This window comes from Peromyscus californicus, unplaced genomic scaffold (genome assembly GCF_007827085.1).
Source record: "Peromyscus californicus insignis strain IS unplaced genomic scaffold, ASM782708v3 Scaffold_19__1_contigs__length_69161282, whole genome shotgun sequence".
In the NCBI taxonomy this organism is placed as follows: domain Eukaryota; kingdom Metazoa; phylum Chordata; class Mammalia; order Rodentia; family Cricetidae; genus Peromyscus; species Peromyscus californicus.
The window spans coordinates 62,458,748-62,477,142 of NW_026294491.1; the positions used below are offsets into that span (position 1 = coordinate 62,458,748).

General features: G+C 53.9%; 1 protein-coding gene across 1 annotated transcript in view; it reads left to right on the top strand.

Moving 5' to 3' along the window:
- The window catches only part of CUNH6orf132 (chromosome unknown C6orf132 homolog), a 31,890-nt gene extending 17,354 nt beyond the window's left edge, over positions 1–14,536 (top strand). Inside the window, exons 3-5 of the mRNA XM_052745532.1 lie at positions 6,806–6,881; positions 9,362–12,662; positions 13,112–14,536. Of these exons, the coding sequence (XP_052601492.1) occupies positions 6,806–6,881; positions 9,362–12,662; positions 13,112–13,229 (3,495 nt within the window). The 3' untranslated portion in view covers positions 13,230–14,536. The remainder of the gene's footprint in view (positions 1–6,805; positions 6,882–9,361; positions 12,663–13,111) is intronic.
- Positions 14,537–18,395: the final 3,859 nt, after the last annotated feature.

Genomic DNA, 18,395 nt, shown 5'->3' on the forward strand with positions numbered 1-18,395 from the left:
GCGTTGCAGGGCAAGAGAAAGTCAGCGGGATGGGATGGAGCCATCGGAGTGTTGAGTCCTGCTCCCCGAGCTCTCGCGGGCAGCAGGGGTGAGTGAGCAGCAGACTCGAAGGCAAACTGGGGGGGGGGCGCTTCCTCTGCTCCTGATTTCTTCCTCCTTTCTTCGCTCCTTACCTTCCCCTTCTCTTCCACTCTAAAATTATAGCAAAAGTACCGGAGAGGATCCTGGGGACTTGTCCCTGACCGTAGATAGGGAAACACCCCTTTCCTCAAAAACAGGAGTCACATACCTACAGAAGGGCTCTGATGTTGCTGCTTAATTACATTTTCTGAGGTTTACTTATTTTGTGGTGTGAGTGTTTTGCCTGCATGTATGTCTGTGCTGTGTGTGTGTGTGTGTGTGTGTGTGTGTGTGTGTGTGTGTGTGCTATGTGTGCGTGTTTGTTACCCACGGAGGCCAGAAGAAGGTATTGGATCTCCTGGAACTGTAGTGACAGTTGTGAGGCACCTCCTGTGTGTGGGTGCTGTGAATGGAACCAGGTCCTCAGGAAGGACACTCTGTGCTCCTGACGACTGAGTTGTCTTTCTAGCCTCTCCTGCTGAGTTTTGATTAGACATAGGAGAGCGGGACTTAGACTCAGGAACCTTCTTCCTCTGGCCTGTTTTTCTGGCCTATGGGCACACCTCAGCCTCTGTGGTCCAACAAACCCAAGGCAGGTGGGGTCACTCCACTTTACAGAGTACAGGCGAGGTGGCGCTCACGGAGCTGACTGTGACAGGTGCTGTCTCGGCCTTTGTGACACTTTATTTGGTTGTTGTTTAGAACAGAACTTCATGTAGCCTAAGCTGGCCTTGAACTCAATGCTCCTCCTGCCTCTATTTCCCAAGTGCTGGGATTATAGGAGTTTGATACTACACCCGGCTCATATTTTGTTTTTTTATTTTGTGTTTTATTTTGAGACAGGATTTCCATATGTAGCCCAGGCTAGCTTCAAACATGTAGCACTCCCCTGCCTCTGCTGTCCAGGTGTGGAGATTACAGGCATGTGCCACCAGGCTGAAGGACACTGAGTGTAGGCTTTAGTTTCGTTCAGTTTAGCCCTTTGATACACAGACCTACTATGTAGCCCAGGCTGGCCGGGGCTTAGCCTGCTCTTCCTGCCTCACCCTCCTGGCTAGCTGAGTGGATTGAGTCTGAGCCAAACACTCTACAACCGTAATAACTTTTAAGAATCAGAACAGTGTTGGGTGTTTTTTTTTTTTTTTAATTATGAATGAAATACAATCACTTGTTAAGAAAAGAGACTGAAAGACTGCAAGATGACTCAGTAGGAAAAGGCATTTACCACCAAATCTGATGACCTAAACCTGATCCCTGAGACCCCCATGGTGGAAAGAAAGTGATTCCCACAGGTTGTCCTCTGACCTCCACAAGCTCACCATGGTATGTGCATCTCCCCCACACATACATATATACACACAAACATAATTAATAGATAGATGACATTTAAGAAAGGAAGGGCCAGGTGTAGTGGCGCATGCCTTTAATCTTGGCATTTGGGAGGCAGAGCCCGGTGGTTCTCTGTGAGTTCAAGGCCAGCCTGGTCTAGAGAGGGAGTTCCAGGACAGCCAGAGTGACATAGTAAGACCCTGTCTTGGGTGGGGGAAAGAAGAAGAAAGGAAGGAAGGTAGCTGGACACAGTGACTTAACGTATATAATCTGGCATATGGGAACAGAAGCAGGAGGGTCAGGAGTTCAAGGCCGACCTTGGCTACATAAGGACTTAAAGAGCAGCTTACAGTGGAGAACTGGAGAAGGAAGGAAGGAAGAAAACAGTGTGGGTCTCCTCAGAGTGGTGCTTCTGTCCACTGCCAGCCCTGCCCACACAGTTGGCTCATTGGCCGTGACCTCCCTGAGCTCAGGCACCGCCATGGACCTCTGTGAAGGGAGCAAGGCGGTCCACGGCTGTACTTCTGGGTGTCGTCTGGTTGGGGAGACAAGGAAGTGCTGAGGCCCAGTTTCATGACGTTCTTGACTGGCAGAGCTAAGCTGGACTCTGCCCCGGGCACTGTGTGAGGGTGCCTGCCACAGCAAGAGGGTGTGGCCCCGACGGCCCAGATGCTCCTCTGAGTGCTCTTCGCTTGTTGCCCATAGGCCAGTTCTCTCCACGGAGAGGTGGACGGCCACCCCTTACTCACAGTGCACTGAGACACAGGCTGATCCCCACACACAGCGTCTTGGACAATGTGCTCTTTTATCAGAGCGAGAGGCCAAGGATAGGTGGTGCTGAGGTGAAGAGGGCAACACACACGTACATACACCACACACATGCACACACACCACACTACATACACGTACCACACCCACCATACACACACACCATACATACATACACACACCGCATACCACACACACCATACACGCACACACACCATAACACACACACACACACACACACCACATATACATACCACACACATAATACACACACACACACACACACACACACACACACACATACACACACATCACATATACATACCACACACATAATACACACACACACACACACACACACACATACACACACATCACATATACATACCACACACACCGTCCACACACACACACACCATACCACACACACACACCATACCACACACACGCACACACACCCATACCACATACACACACACACACACACACGCACACACACACGCACACACACACACCATACCACACACACGCACACACACACCATACCACACACACACACACACACGCACACACACACCACATATACATACCACACACACCATACACACACACACCATACCACACGCACGCACACACGCACACACACACACATACACACACACACACACACACGCACGCACGCACGCACACACTGACTGCTGGCTTGTGGCTTCCGGAAACTGCTTCTGAGAACTCCTTCCTGGCCTTCCTCGTCCTCTATTGCACGTCCCTGTCAAATCTCTGGAGTTAGACAACCACCCGAGGCCTCACACCCCATCCTGGCCGGGTGGCCTGAGTATCCAGAGGTGTCCATGTCGCCATCCCCACAGCCTAGGTGAGGAAGTCACAGGAGGAGCACCCTACGAGCCAGCCTCACAAAACATGGTCAGAGGTCAGCTTTTGGGAGTCGCCCTTGCCTTCCACCTCGTCTGAGGCTGGGTCTCTCTTGTTTGGGGCACTGCAGTGTCCTCTAGGATAGCAGACCCAACACCTTCCTGTCAATCCTCCTGCCTCTGCCTCCCGCCTCATAAGTGCACACCACGGCATCCAGCTTTTTGTGTGGGTTTGGGGGATCTCGCTTGGGTTGTCGGTTTGCACTGTAAGAGGTTTTACCTTCAAGCATCTCCCTGGCCCTCTTCCCTCCTCTTTAATTTTCATTATTATTGTGTGTGCATGTGTATCATATCACACACACACATACACACACATGTATATGATGCATAACTGCATATTCACAGGTCAGAGGACAACTTTGTGGACTTACTTCTCTCCTTCCACCTTTATGGGGTTCTGGGAATTGAATTCAGTTTGTAGGCTTGCATTCTTGGGCAGCAAACACATTATTGTCTAAGCCACCTTGTTGGCCCAGAGGAAGGATATAACTTTGTTTTTATTTTTCTGAGACAGGGTCTCATATAGCCCCGGTTACTGTTAAACGTGATCCTCCTGCCTCTACTTCCCAAGTGCTAGAATTACAAATGTACACCACAATGTCCGGCTAAGCCTTTTAATGTGTGATTAAACATTTTTAAATGTTCCTGTGCTTGTGTGTGTGTGTGTGTGTGTGTGTGTGTGTGTGTGTGTGTGTGCATGTGTGTGTGTGTGTGTGTGTGTGTGTGTGTGTGTGCCAGCCACAGCATGTGTGTGAGTCAGAGGACACCCTCGGGTGTTGATTCTCACCTTGGATCTTGTTTGAAGCAGGGTCTCTTGTTGCACCCAGGCTAGGCTTTACGTGGGTTCTAGGGTATTGAACTCGGGTCTCATGCTTACATAGTAAGTACTTTCCCCACAGAGCCATATCCCCAGCCCCAAAGCCTCTTCTTGAGGCTTTGCCTCAGTTCCCAGACTCCAAAGCCTGAGCTCGCAACTCTTGCCCATTTACAACAGACAGTGCAGCTAGTCCTCGGGGGCGGCTGTGGAGAGCCAAATGCCCAGCGGGGGCTCCACGGACCTGGCTTTGGTAGTCCAGCTGTATGTTTTAAGTTACTTCTCAAATGCTTCTGAGTGCCATTTCCTCATCTAGTAAACACAGGGGACATCTTTTCATCGAGGGTGACTAAGAGGGTGTGTTCACAGGAGCGTTCTTATTATTAGAGATGAACGGGGGCACTGGGGATGTGGCGGCTCAGTGGATAGAGTGCCTGCCTAGCATGCACAAAGCCCTGGGTTTGATCCCCAGGACCACAGGAGCCAAGTGTGCTGGTGATCTCCGGAATCACCATGAGGCACTGGAAGGTGAAGGCAGGAAAACCAGAAGTTCAAGGTCATCTTTGCTCCATAGTGACTTAAAGGAAGGTCAGTCTGTGCTACCACAAAAGAAAGGAAGCAGAAAGAAGAGAAATAGAGGGAAGAGAGGGAGGGAGGGAGAGAGGGAGGGAGGGAGGGGGAATAGAGCTAGCCCAATCCCAGCCCCAGGAGGAACACAGACTGAGATGGGAGGGAAGATGGGAGGGAGGGAGGGAGGGAGGGAGGGAGGGAGGGAGGGAGACTGTCAGAGGAGAATGTGAGATGCTGTAATAGTCCAGTGGGAACGCAGAGTAGGCTTGGGGACCAGAGGCCAGGCCACTGAGACCCTTCAAAAGCACCGTGTGGAGCTCAGCCGATCTTCAGAGCCGCAGGTGTGCGCACTTTGTTGATCTATGGAAATGTGTGTTGGGGGCAATAGGATGCAAACCAGCTCACAAGCTGACACCTGTGTAAACAGTTCTGCTCTGTTCCCTTTGGAGATCAGAAGGCACCTGCACTGCTTCCAAAGCCCGGTTCACCACTTATTTTTTTCCTGTAAATTCCTGATGAAAGCCTGGAGTAAACAGGAGGTCGGGATGTGGATGTTAGCTTTTGGCCACTGGGTGGCTAGAAGTAGTCACTGCAGGGTTCTTTCCTTAGGTTTGGGGTCAGTTTCCAGGAATTGGTTCTCTCCTTCCCTTCTGGGTCCCAGAGACCCAGCTCAGCTCAGGTCATCGGCCTTGGCAGCAAGCACCTTTACCCTCCAAGCCATCACCAGCCCTTGTTTTTGTTTTGACAGGGTCTTACTATAGCCTGGAACTTACTATATAGACCAGGATGGCTTTGATCTAGAAATAAAGGCATGTGCCACCATGCCCGGCTCCTTGGTTTGTTTTTTTTTGTTGTTGTTGTTGTTGTTTTTTTTTTTTTTGGTTTTTCAAGACAGGGTTTCTCTGTGGAGCTTTGCGCCTTTCCTGGATCTCGCTCTGTAGACCAGGCTGGCCTCGAACTCACAAAGATCCGCCTGGCTCTGCCTCCCGAGTGCTGGGATTAAAGGCGTGCGCCACCACCGCCCGGCTCTTGGTTTGTTTTTAATTGAGATTTTCATTCATGTATAGCTGATCTTCGTCCTTGCTGATTCCAGGTTTGCAAATCTGTAACTAGACAGCTAATACTTACGTTGCTATGAGGTTGTTCTCATACATGCATAGAGAGATGAACAATTTGACTGGCAGCCCCAAAGCATACATTTCTAGCTGAGGACAGACAATAGGACACTTTGCTTTTTTTTTTTAAGCCTCATGTCTCTCAAGCTGGCGTCAAACTCACTATACAGCTGAGGATGTCCTTGAACTTCCTACCCTGTGTACTGAGATGACAGGTATCGTTTTTTGCAGTGCCGGGCCTCGAACTCAGGGCTCTGTGTATACTAGGCCAACACTACCAATTGAAATATATCTCCAGCCCAGATTCATCATGTAAAATCCACTCTTAGGGCTGGAGAGATGATTTATCAGTTAAGAGCACCTGCTGGGGGCTGGAGAGATGGCTCAGTGGTTAAGAGCACTGATTGTTGTTCTTCCAGAGGACCCGGGTTCAATTCCCAGTATCCACATGGCGGCTCACAACTGTCTGTAACTCCAGTTCCAGGGGCCTGATACCTTCATTCCAATGCACATAAAATAAAATTAAATAAATTGTTTAAAAAGAAGAAGGAGAAGGAGAAGGAGAAGAAGAAGGAGAAGGAGAAGGAGAAGGAGAAGGAGAAGGAGAAGGAGAAGGAGAAGGAGAAGGAGAAGGAGAAGGAGAAGGAGAAGGAGAAGGAGAAGGAGAAGGAGAAGGAGAAGGAGAAGAAGAAGAAGAAGAAGAAGAAGAAGAAGAAGAAGAAGAAGAAGAAGAAGAAGAAGAAGAAGAAAAGTGTGTAAGGCTAGACAGATGGCTTGGCTGTTAAGAGCACAATCTGCTCTGCTCTTGCAGAGGACCAGAGTTCAGTTCCCAGCACTGGGTAGAAATTAAAAAAAAAAAAAAGAGCACCTGCTGCTCTTGCAGGGGACCCAGGACCCACATGGACGTTCTCAAGTGTGTGTACCTCTAGTTTGGCCTCTTCTGACCTCTATGGGCACTGCACACACAATGAATTCATGAAATGGATCTAAACTCAACGAATTCACTCTAGTGTTTTCATACACTCACGAGGTTGTGCAGTTACCGCCATCCCTGCGATTTCTTCAGCAATACAGCGGACTCGCAGCTGGGATCAGAGCTCCGGCTGGCCATGCAGCCATCTCTCCATGTGCCCTGACCTCTTTCTGGTCTCTTTCAGAATGCCCAGGAGACCCACGGGCTGGCTGTGCCCACCCCCTCAGTCCCGGAGGGCTTTGCAGGCAAAGAAGTAGAAGGTAAGAGGACTCTGATCTTGTGGCTTCTCCATCTTTCCTTCCTCTGGGCCTGAACGCCAAAAAACAGACACCTACTCCACCTTCCCAGCGGGAGACAAAGTCAGAGTCGGGGGCCTCTTAGCCACTGGCCGAGGTGGGTGACAACAGTGGGCTGGGAGATGCCAAGAGCCGTGGTCGGCTAAGACCCATTTGAGGAAGTGGGGAAAGGGGCGGACCAGGTCACAGCAAGACCTCTGGGGTCAGACAAATCTGTCTCAGCTCTACCCTGATTAGCTCTGTCCCTGGGACGCTCGCCCTGCCTGGGAACAGCGGTGCCAACCCTGGAGGACTGAATGTGTGGGATGGATGGAAGCCACGTGGTCTGCTCACACCTGGCCAGGCACATCCCATGTCACGCAGAGCAAAGGTTACGAAGACTGCTGGGATCTCACTGCTTCCCTGCCCCTCCCCGCATGGCCATGTGGGATTTCCTTAATTAGCCTACTCAGGTTCTCACCCCAGGGCCTGCATCTCAGCCCCTCCTGCCACCCCTCTGCTCCAAGGTCACCTTCTCAGTGGAGCCTTCCTAATGAAATGACACCCCTCAGCACCCTTCCCCTGCTGATTTTCTTACTGCCTTTACCATGGTAATGATTTACTAATGTATGGTGTCCATGGTCTGTCTGGTTGACCCCTTAACGAATAAAGTTTAGGGGCTGAGCATATAGCAAGTTGCAGAGTGTGTGGAGGCCAGAGGTCAACATCACCTAGCAGGAACAAAGCCCTGGGTTTGAACCCTAGGACAAAACAAACAAGAATAAGCTTTAGTGAGTGGTATCTGTTCACTGCTGTCGGGACCCCAGGTGCTCCATTCCAGGCCCCCCTTGTTCAGGATCACGCAGCTAAGAGACACCTTCCCAGGCACCTCTTCTCCAGGCCTGCTGCTCTCTGCTAAGCACTTTGAGGTGGGAGAAGGAAAGATAAGTGTGAAGGAGGGAGGTAGACTCTTCTGCGTCCAGGTGTCCATCTCTGTAGCCACATTGCCCTGGGTACCTTCCTTCCTCTGCGCCATCCATCAGTCCAGACCCTGCCGCAGATGTTCTAAACGATGTGACTAAGTGGGTTCCTACAGTCTCCGGCTCCCAAAAGCATGAGTCGTCTGTTTGTGAGGCGGCTTCCTCGTTTTCACCCATGCCCACCTCTCCGTGGTCCCTGATTTGTCCCCTCTTCCTTTTTTTGTTTTTTTGTTTGTTTGTTTTTTCGAGACAGGGTTTCTCTGTGTAGCCCTGGCTGTCCTGGAACTCACTCTCTAGACCAAGCTGGCCTTGAACTCACAGAGATCCACCTGTCTGCTTCCCAAGTGCTGGGATTAAAGGTGTGTGCCACCGCTGCCTGGTTCCTTTTTTTTTAATGTGCATGTGCACCTGTTAGTGTGTTTGTGTGTGTATAGTATGTATGTGTATCTGTTAGTGTGTGTGTATATAGTATGCATGTGCACCTGTTTGTGTGTATATATAGTATGCATGTGTACATGTTTGTGTGTATGTATGTGTGTGTGTGTGTGTGTGTGTGTGTGTGTGTGTGTGTGTGTAGTATGCATGTGCAGGTGTGTGAGGAGGCCAGAAGTCGGTATCAGGTGTTTTCTCTCTTCTCTTTCCACCCTATTTTTTTGAGGCAGGGTCTCTAACTGAACCTGGATCTTAGAATTGGGCAGGACCAGGTGGCCAGCGGGGCCCAGGTGACTGGCCTGCCCCTGCTTCCCGGCACTGCTGACAGGAGGCCACCACACCAGCTTTGTGGGTGCCGGGGCTCCGAACCCAGGTCGTCATGTTCGCACTGCAGGCCTTACTCACGGGGTCATCTCCCCAGCTTCCCTCTCTTTCTTTTTGTTCTTGTTTGTTTGAGACAGTCTCATTCTGTAGCCCAGGCTGGCCTTGAACTCATGGCAATTCTCCTGCCTCAGTTTCTCAACTGTTGAGATTGTAGGAATGAGCCACCACACCTGGCTTCCCTGAGTCACTGGGAACCACAGTAACCTCAAAGAACTCTTTCCACGGGCTTACACGATTTAGTGTAAGCCACAAAGCCTGCTCCAGGGCCTGGAGTGGGAGTCACCCCATTACAGTAACAGAGGACCGACTGCTCCTAGGACAGCTCAGGACAGAGGGGCATTGCTGCTTCCTCGGTCAGGTTTGGGATGGAAGAATTGGGAGAATTAGTGTTTCTCTTGGCCAGCCCCTCCTCCTGTGCCCGGCACAGAGATTGGCTTTGGGTTGAAAAGATGGCTCGGCAGGTAAGGTGAGCCACCAAATCTGAGCCGAGTTCAGTGGTGGGAGGAGAGAACGTATTCCCATAGTTGTCCTCAGACGGCCACAGCCATGCCATGGTAACCCCCACCCCCTACACACACATGAAAGCAAGAAACAGACAGAAAAAGAAAGCCTTGTTAGAAGAGGGAGGGAGACTGGCTCAGCTCCACCTCTCTGCCTCCCTTCTTCCAGGTACCAGCTCACTGGTGAACGGCAACCTCCGACTGTACAGCTCTGTGGGCGACCTGAGGCCTGTACACTATGACCTCGACTCATCCATCCCCCCACCTCCCCCAGGCCCAGCCCCAGGGCCACCCCAGGACACTTCACAGCCTCCAGGGGAGTCTCCTCCACCACCACCTCCGTCGGTCCCTCCTCCTCCCCCTCCCCTTCTGGTGGAACCCCCACCCCCACCCAGTACAGCCCCACCTCCACCCCCAGTATTGGACACTTTATCTCCCTCAGCTACCCTCTCCCCACCATCGACACCTACCCCTCCAGACTTCATCCCCCCCGCTCCACCCTCAGCTTTCCTAAACCCCCCTCCGCCTTCTTTGCCAGCCCCAGGACCCCCGACCCCAGTCTCTCCTCATGCAACTGGAACACGTATTATCAAGTGGAAATCAGAAGTAGCACTCAATGGCAGGCAGCCAGAAGACCCCAGAACCAGCCCCCCCAAAAGCCCTGCTGAACTGAAGGGGAGCTACCTAGGGCCTAGCCCCGAATCCCACCTCACCTTCCCCAGGTCATTCAAGGTGCCTCCCCCAACTCCAGTCAGGACCTCATCTATCCCGGTTCAGGAAGCACCAGGGGCTTCCCCAGAAGAGGAGGAAGCCAGCCAGAAGGCCTCGACACACCTCCCCCTGCCTCCCAGCTTCAACATCCGCCCTGCATCTCAAGTTTATCCAGACAGGGCCCCAGAGCCAGAGCACCCCAGAGAGCCCAGGCTTGAGACATCAGGCAGCCCAAGGCTCAGGCAGTCTGAACCCCAGACCAATGGACAAGCTGGAGTTCCACCTCCAGCCCCTCCCCTGCCCCCAGCTGCTCCCCCACTCCCTCCACCAGCACCCTCTCTGCCCCCAGCTGCTCCCCCACTCCCTCCACCAGCCCCTCCCCTGCCTCCAGCTGCTCCCCCACTCCCTCCACCAGCCCCTCCCCTGCCTCTAGCTGCTCCCCCACTCCCTCCACCAGCACCCTCTCTGCCCCCAGCTCCTCCTTTGCCTTCTACTGAGCAAGCAGCCCCTCCATCTTCTGGACTTATGAAGACCCCCAAGTCCAGCTCACCTACTCTCCACGCCAAACCCAACCCCCCGACTCTGGAGGACACAGACTCGTCAGAACCAGTTGACTGGAGAGACCCCAGGCAGATGGAAAAACTTCGAAGCGAGTTGGCAGCCTATCTCTGTGGGTCCAGGAAAGAGGATCGGTCACTCAGCCACAGGTCAGTCCCTCCAGTGGCCTTGAAGGACAAGGAGAGCAAGAAGGGGCCCAGCCTATCAGAGGAGACAGCTCCTCCAAGCCTGCCCGAGAAGACACACCCATGTGGTCCTGTGAAGAGCCCCTCCAGCAGCAGCCTACCAGAGAGAGAAGCCACCAGCAGCCTGACCCTACCCCCTGTGGACTACATCCCCCAGGGTACTCCAGCCCCCAGTGTCAGGCAGATCCGGAATGAGCTAGAGGCTCGCTTTGCCTCCTCAGCGGAGAAAGAGGCCAAGCCCAGCATGGGATCTCTGCCACCCAAACCCCGGCTGGAAGCGGGGAGAATCTTTGAAAACGGCCCTGAGAGTGGCAGATTCCATAAGCCTGTCACCAAGAATCCACCCCAGCTGTCGACGACACTCCAGTCCAAGCTTACACCTGGTCCAGCAGCCCCACCCAAGGCCACAACTGGGCCAGCCACACCATTCAAGCCTGCGCCCGGGCAGGCCATACTGCCTAAGACCACACCTGGGCCGGCCTTGCCAATCAAGCCTACACCTGAGCAGACCACATCACCCAAGGACACAGTTGGGTGGGCCACAGCACCCAAGGACACAGTTGGGCAGGCCACAGCACCCAAGGACCCACCAGGGCAGGTCACACCACCCAAGGACACACCTGGGCAGGTCACACCACCCAAGGACACACCTGAGCTGTCCATCCCATCATCTCAGCTGATTGCCAAGAAGGACCTTGTCCCAGTGAGGCAGAGAGAAAAGCCAGAATCTCAAGAAAATGCAGTGGCCACCCAACTGTCCACAAATGGAGCGCTCTCACCTCCAGCCCTCCCGCCAAAGAAGTCCACTGGTGGAGAGGAGGTACCATTTCTCTACAGACCCCATCGCAGCCAGAACAGCCACAGCCGAGGGGTTGCCGTGGTAATTCCCACTCGGGCCAGAGGGGAGGCCACAGGCTCCGGGGGACACGCGGATGAAAAGGAGCCGGAAAGCCATCCAGCCAAACCTCTCACCCCAGTCCAGCCTGCCGACCAACTCCTCAGACACCCGGTGACTGGGGAGGTGGTAGAGCGGGGCTCCCCAATGGCCCTGCTCCTCGCAGCCAGACAGAGGGCACAGAAGACCAGGCCTGGAGGGCCTGCGATGGGACTGGGCCGGTCCTCTCTGCCAGGGAGTCTCCGTGACCATAGCAACCAAACAGAGGCCGGCTCTGACAGCATCTTTTACCGAGGTAGCCGGCCCAACTCCTTCCTCGTGGTCCCTAAGGTACCCAGCGAGACAGAGGGCTCCCACCTGACCTCAGCACGGCCCGCTGGACCCAGTCAGTGGAAGCCCCAGCAGGGGCGAGACACACAGGGCCCAGAGCCAACCCATAGGCATGCGTGGACCAAGGCCGAGTCCCCGACCGCTGTGGCCCGGGAAAGACCCGCTCCCTCAGGCTTGCCCCCGAGCCGCGCCCTCCCCAAATCCTTCTCTTCTCCGCCCTCTCCTTCCTACAAGAGGGAAGAGGAAGAAGAGGAGTTCAGCTTCGATATCATTCCGCCGCCGCCAGAGTTCAGCAACGACCCTGAGCCCCCCGCCCCCGGGCTGCAGCATCAGGGCCGTCGCGGGTCCCCACCCAGGAACCACTTCTCGGACCTGGGGCAGCCCCTGGACGCGGGCCCCGGGGCCAATGCGGCTCGCGGCTTCTCGCGCTTTCCCGGCGGCGCCCAATACCCCGGGCTCGGGGGCCTGGATCGCTTCTCCGGCAGCGGACGCTCGCTCATCAAGAAACGCCTGTACGTCGGGGAGCCCCACCGCAACCCCGGGACGCCCCGCGGCGCCACTGGCCGCAGCCTGAGCTCCCCTAACTGCTTCGGGCCGCAGCCCGGAGGCCCCGAGATGCGACGGGTCAACTCGGCGGGCCGCGGGGCCCCCGGAGGCCTGCACGCGCGGAGGCTGTCGCTGGAGGGCGCCCGAGGCGCAGCCGAGGTCAAGTACAAGGCGCCGGGCGGCGGAGCCGGTGGTGGCAGCAGCAAAGCCGGCGACTATGGCTTCGTCCCAGCCAAAGGCAGCAGGTGAGCTGGGGAAGGATCTCCGGGGGGGTTCGCGACGTGGGATGCGTGAACAGAGTTAATGCCACGCCCACGGCCATAGCTTGCGACTAGGAGAGAATGGAGAAAGGCCCAGATACCTGGAGAGGGTGCTGTTGGCCGGCTCCTTACTTCCCAACACTCCTCTTCACTCTCCTCGCGCCCTCTGGAGTTTCAGGGCTTCAAGTCAGGGTTGAGGAGAGGGAGACCTAGCGGACCAGCTGGAAAGATGGATAGAGACGCAGGCTGGGAGCCAAGGAGTCTGAGTGAGCACAGGGTACCAGGGGTGTCTGTCTGATGCACTTGGTACCCCCTGGAGTCCAGAGGTCCATCACATCACATTTTAAAATGTCATGTTCTAAGGGAGGTGGGTAGAGTGGGGACCAACCAGCTGCCTGTGAACCTTCACCGCTCCCCTCTTGCGCTCCCTCCAGGTCTCCCCACGGCACCACCCACTACGGAAATCCCATCAATACGTTCACCGTGAGGCCAGGGACGCGCCATCCCATCTCCTACGCCTACCCTGGAACCCATCGGAAAGCCACCTCCTGAGCAGTGGGCCACTCGGCTGACTTCTAGGGGTTGGATTCGGGCAGTTGTTTTGTGGGGGGTGGGAGGTCGCACCAGGTATTATAGGTCCCGGCTCACACCACTGAGAGCCTTTGCTCTGGAAGACAGACACAGACAGGCCGATGTGTGAGTGGCCTGTGGAAGATGGAAACATGTCTGCTTCTTCCGAAAGCACCGAGGGACAGCTTGGCTATGTACTGTTGGCGGATAGGGATGGGAGGGGGAAGGAGGAGCTTTCTGGGCCCGCGCCCTGTTTCTGCTATCTGGTACTGTCCGCTTTAGCAAGGTTTATTGAAACCAGTTGACACGCAGGTTCTAAAAGAAGAGCTGGGCCTCAAGGCTGAATTGAAACCCGTGGGGGTGACAGTTCGCCTGTCAGAGCCTCACAATGTGAGGGCCCCGCCCCCAACAGGTAATAGCTAGCTGGTCTTCTTGGGCACTTGGAATAGATCAAGACTGCTTGCATAACACAGAGAGGTCTCTACAACAGTGCCTTATGCACTGGCCTTCTCCTTGGCCTTGGCTCTTAACCGTGAGAAGGCCTTGAGAGAGCTTGGGATGGGACATGCTTTTCCATCCAGGCCCTGATTCAGTCCTGATTCAGGGGGTGGGCCCAAGGAGCCACAAGGTCCAGGGAGTGTGCTGCCAACATGGAGATGGGTCTTGGAAAGTCAAGAGTAGTGTGCAGAGGCCAGTTCAGAGCAAGGGAGACCATTTGTCCTTTGCCTGGGCAGTCCAGGGTTATACTAGTGAGTTGGAATATATACATACATATATATATATATATATATATATATATATATATATATATATATATATCTCCTCTTTTGTGTGTTATGTCAAATATATCAGGGACAATAATTGTTCAGGTGAAGACTGACTGGATTCCTGGGACCAGGTCAAGGCAGAAGAGAAAGGAAGAGCAGAGGAGTGGTCCATCTCATATGACAGCAGGCAGACATGAGGAAGCTCCCCGAGGGAGCAGGATGTTGGGCCTCTGTGATCTGTGGTACTAACTGAAGTACGAGGTAGTTGGGACAATAGGTGAACCACCCAGGTGGCTCAGACAGGGTGACAGATCCACTGTGTTCATGAAGCCACGCCCATCAACAGCACTGGCCTATAACTGTTCCCCTAAGCCGAGTTTTAGGAAAGAGTCTGCTAATTCAATGGCAGTATCAAGGCTTGAGGAGTGGGGTGTGGCCTCCCAGTTATGGAGTGCTCTGGGGTGGGTGGGGAGGGGCTTGGTCTCACTTGGCATGGCAAATAAACATCCAGTTTGGACTGGCCCCTGCTCTGCAGCTGTTTGGTGACTTGGACCTTCCCTGGGCATCATGGGACTCTGGGAGTGCTCAGCTGGACAGTGCCAAGCACAGGGTACGGAGCCCAGAGGTGAAGCCAGATGATAAACTGCCCTTAAGCAAGCCTCTTTGATTCTCTGAGCCTGTTTCTTCTTCTGGGCCTGATGGTGATCCCACTTCATCAGGCAGCCGTGAGGAATGGAGGCGGCCATGTGTTCCTTTTGTGGTTCCTGTGCTGGGCCAGGCCATAGTCCGAGGCCTGGCGTTGTGGTACCAGCCTCCAGTTCCAGCACTGAGGAAGTGCAGGGAGGAGGAACACAGTTGAAGGCCAGCTTGGCTACATGAGACCCCACCTCCTACGGGAACAAAAAACACGGGGATTTGTGAACGGAAGTAAGAATAATTACAGTTCAGAAGAGGTGAGGGGTCAAAGGCGGCAGAGAGCACACGGGCTGGGCGTGTCTCAGATGGGAGAGTGCTTGCCTTGCCAACACAAGGACTTGAGCTCAGTCAGCCCTAGGTGCAGGGGCGGGGGGGGGGGGGGAACGGGGGCTCAGTCCCTGAAGTGCTGGCCTTAAAGCTGGATCCCCAGAGCCCACATGAAAACACTACGCTTGCTGCCTGCTCATAATCCTGGCACGAGACCGGCCACACAGCCTAGCCCTAGTTTTTAGGCCCCAGCCCATGAGAGAACCTGTGTCAAGGTGGACAGCCTTCGTAAGGGCTACACCAGAGGCTGTCCAGCAGATGTCACACACACGCAGACGACACAGAGCACACAAAAACATCAAATATTATTTTTTAAAATGGGGGATTGGTGAGATGTTTTCGTGGGCAAAGCAAGCTGCTTGCTAAGTCTCACGACCTGAGTTCCGTCCCTGGGATCTATGTGGCAGAAAGTAAGAACTGACCCCAGCAAGCTATCCCCTGACTTCCACACGTTCCTCCTTGCTCACAAGCAAAAGGCTGGGTGTGGTGGTATAGGCCCAAACCTTTGATCCCAGCACCTGGGAGGCAGATCTCTGAGTTCAAGGCCAGCGAAGGCTACATAGTGAGAGTCTATCTCAAAATATATGTGTGTGTGTGTGTGTGTATACATATATATGTATGTATGTATATGGGCCTGGGGAAGTGGTTTAGTGGTAGAGTGCATTGGTTTCTACTTCTATCAAGACAGGAGCATCACTGTGTCAGCCAGCCTGGGATACCCAGAGAAACCCTGTGTCATATAAAAAGGCATTTAGGAATGTGGCTCCATGCAGTGCTGTTAGGGTGCATAAAACACGGGTCCACCCAAACTGTTTGTCATGGGGGGCCTGCCCTGCTGAGCTGTTTCTGTCCACCCACCTCCCCCACCCTAGTTTTCTTCAGAAGGGAAAACTGAGCCAGAGAAGTCAGCTCAGGATGTGTCAGGAAAGCAGGTATGTTTCCTCCTTAGAGGTTGTTTTGTGGGGAGACTTGGGGAGAAAGGGATAATGCAATCAACAGACAAGGTTTCCAGCCTCTGGCATCCTTCAGGACCTGGTTCCCCTGTCTCTCATGGTCCCTCCATCTCTGGGATGACACCCTGGTGATGGAGGTCTGTAGATATCTCTCCATGTCTCTCATGGTCCCTCCATCTCTGGGATGAGACCCTGGTGATGGAGTCCTGTAGATGTCTCTCCATGTCTCTCATGGTCCCTCCATCTCTGGGATGAGACCCTGGTGATGGAGTCCTGTAGATGTCTCTCCATGTCTCTCATGGTCCCTCCATCTCTGGGATGAGATCCTGGTGATGGAGGTCTGTAGATGTCTCTCCATGTCTCTCATGGTCCCTCCATCTCTGGGATGAGACCCTGGTGATGGAGGTCTGTAGATGTCTCTCCATGTCTCTCATGGTCCCTCCATCTCTGGGATGAGATCCTGGTGATGGAGTCCTGTAGATGTCTCTCCATGTCTCTCATGGTCCCTCCATCTCTGGGATGAGATCCTGGTGATGGAGTCCTGTAGATGTCTCTCCATGTCTCTCATGGTCCCTCCATCTCTGGGATGAGACCCTGGTGATGGAGTCCTGTAGATGTCTCTCCATGTCTCTCATGGTCCCTCCATCTCTGGGATGAGACCCTGGTGATGGAGGTCTGTAGATGTCTCTCCATGTCTCTCATGGTCCCTCCATCTCTGGGATGAGACCCTGGTGATGGAGGTCTGTAGATGTCTCTCCATGTCTCTCATGGTCCCTCCATCTCTGGGATGAGACCCTGGTGATGGAGGTCTGTAGATGTCTCTCCATGTCTCTCATGGTCCCTCCATCTCTGGGATGAGACCCTGGTGATGGAGGTCTGTAGATGTCTCTCCATGTCTCTCATGGTCCCTCCATCTCTGGGATGACACCCTGGTGATGGAGGTCTGTAGATGTCTCTCCATGTCTCTCATGGTCCCTCTATCTCTGGGATGAGACCCTGGTGATGGAGGTCTGTAGATGTCTCTCCATGTCTCTCATGGTCCCTCCATCTCTGGGATGAGATCCTGGTGATGGAGGTCTGTAGATGTCTCTCCATGTCTCTCATGGTCCCTCCATCTCTGGGATGAGACCCTGGTGATGGAGTCCTGTAGATGTCTCTCCATGTCTCTCATGGTCCCTCCATCTCTGGGATGAGATCCTGGTGATGGAGGTCTGTAGATGTCTCTCCATGTCTCTCATGGTCCCTCCATCTCTGGGATGAGACCCTGGTGATGGAGGTCTGTAGATGTCTCTCCATGTCTCTCATGGTCCCTCCATCTCTGGGATGAGACCCTGGTGATGGAGGTCTGTAGATGTCTCTCCGTAGCTGGCCTCTTTCCCCTCCCTAGGGTCTCCGAACTTCTCCCTTCATACAGCACTGGAGGTCCTTAGGTCGTGGAGGCCGACCCAGGATAAGGACCCCACATTTGGCTCTTTTTTTTTTTTCTGGTCTCATGTAGCCCAGACTGGCTACAAACTTGCCATGTTGCAGAGAATGGCCTTGAACTCTCAAATCCTCCTGCCTCCTTGGCCAGAGTGCTGGGCGACAGCATGCCCAGCTGTGAAGCTATATTTATTACTTACATTTTTGTGGTACTGGAGGTTGAACCCAGGGCCTCCTGCATGCTAGGCAGGTGCTCTACCATTTAGCTATGGCACTGAGCTCTACCCACAGCTGCCTCTCCTAACTGACCTTGAGTTTCCACTGGCTGCTCTAGAACAGCAGGTCTGCCCTTTGGCTGTGTGGTCTTACACTTCGTTGATCGTTGCCCTCTGAGCTCTTGAGTGCTTCCCATTAAAAGACACCCCCGTGGCCGTTTTCACACATTTCCTCACACCCCCATACTTCGGGGTGAAAACCACCAACACATATGTAACCCGGATGGTTTGCAAAGTCCGCTCACTCTGGTTGCTCATGACAGTCCTCTGACATTCACTGGTGTGTAATGCCGTGGTGCATTTCATCCACGAGGAAATCAGGCCTCCAACGCAGGCGTTGAGTTGCTCCAAATAGCCAACCTGACTCACTCTCTGCCCCATTTCATCACAGCTGCCTGCCTTCTAGCTGTGACCATTCCCTCTGGCTCAGCCTCTCCCGAGGGCTCTGCTCCGGATACTTTCCATTCACCCGACACAGTAGGCATGGGAGGAGTGCAGGGGGAAGCCGCTCTGCAGTTAGTGGGCGGCTGATTGACACTCGTGTGCCCGGGTCTGGCTGGCCACACCTTAGTTGCAGAAGCCTTTCTGTGTGACTCCAGACCCAGTGACCCAGCCTGGTCTAAAGCAGCGAGGGCAGGTACTAAGGGTGTCTGTGTGTGGATCCTGGGCCTGGTATCCTTTAGCGTCAAACTTAGCTTTTTCTGAGGC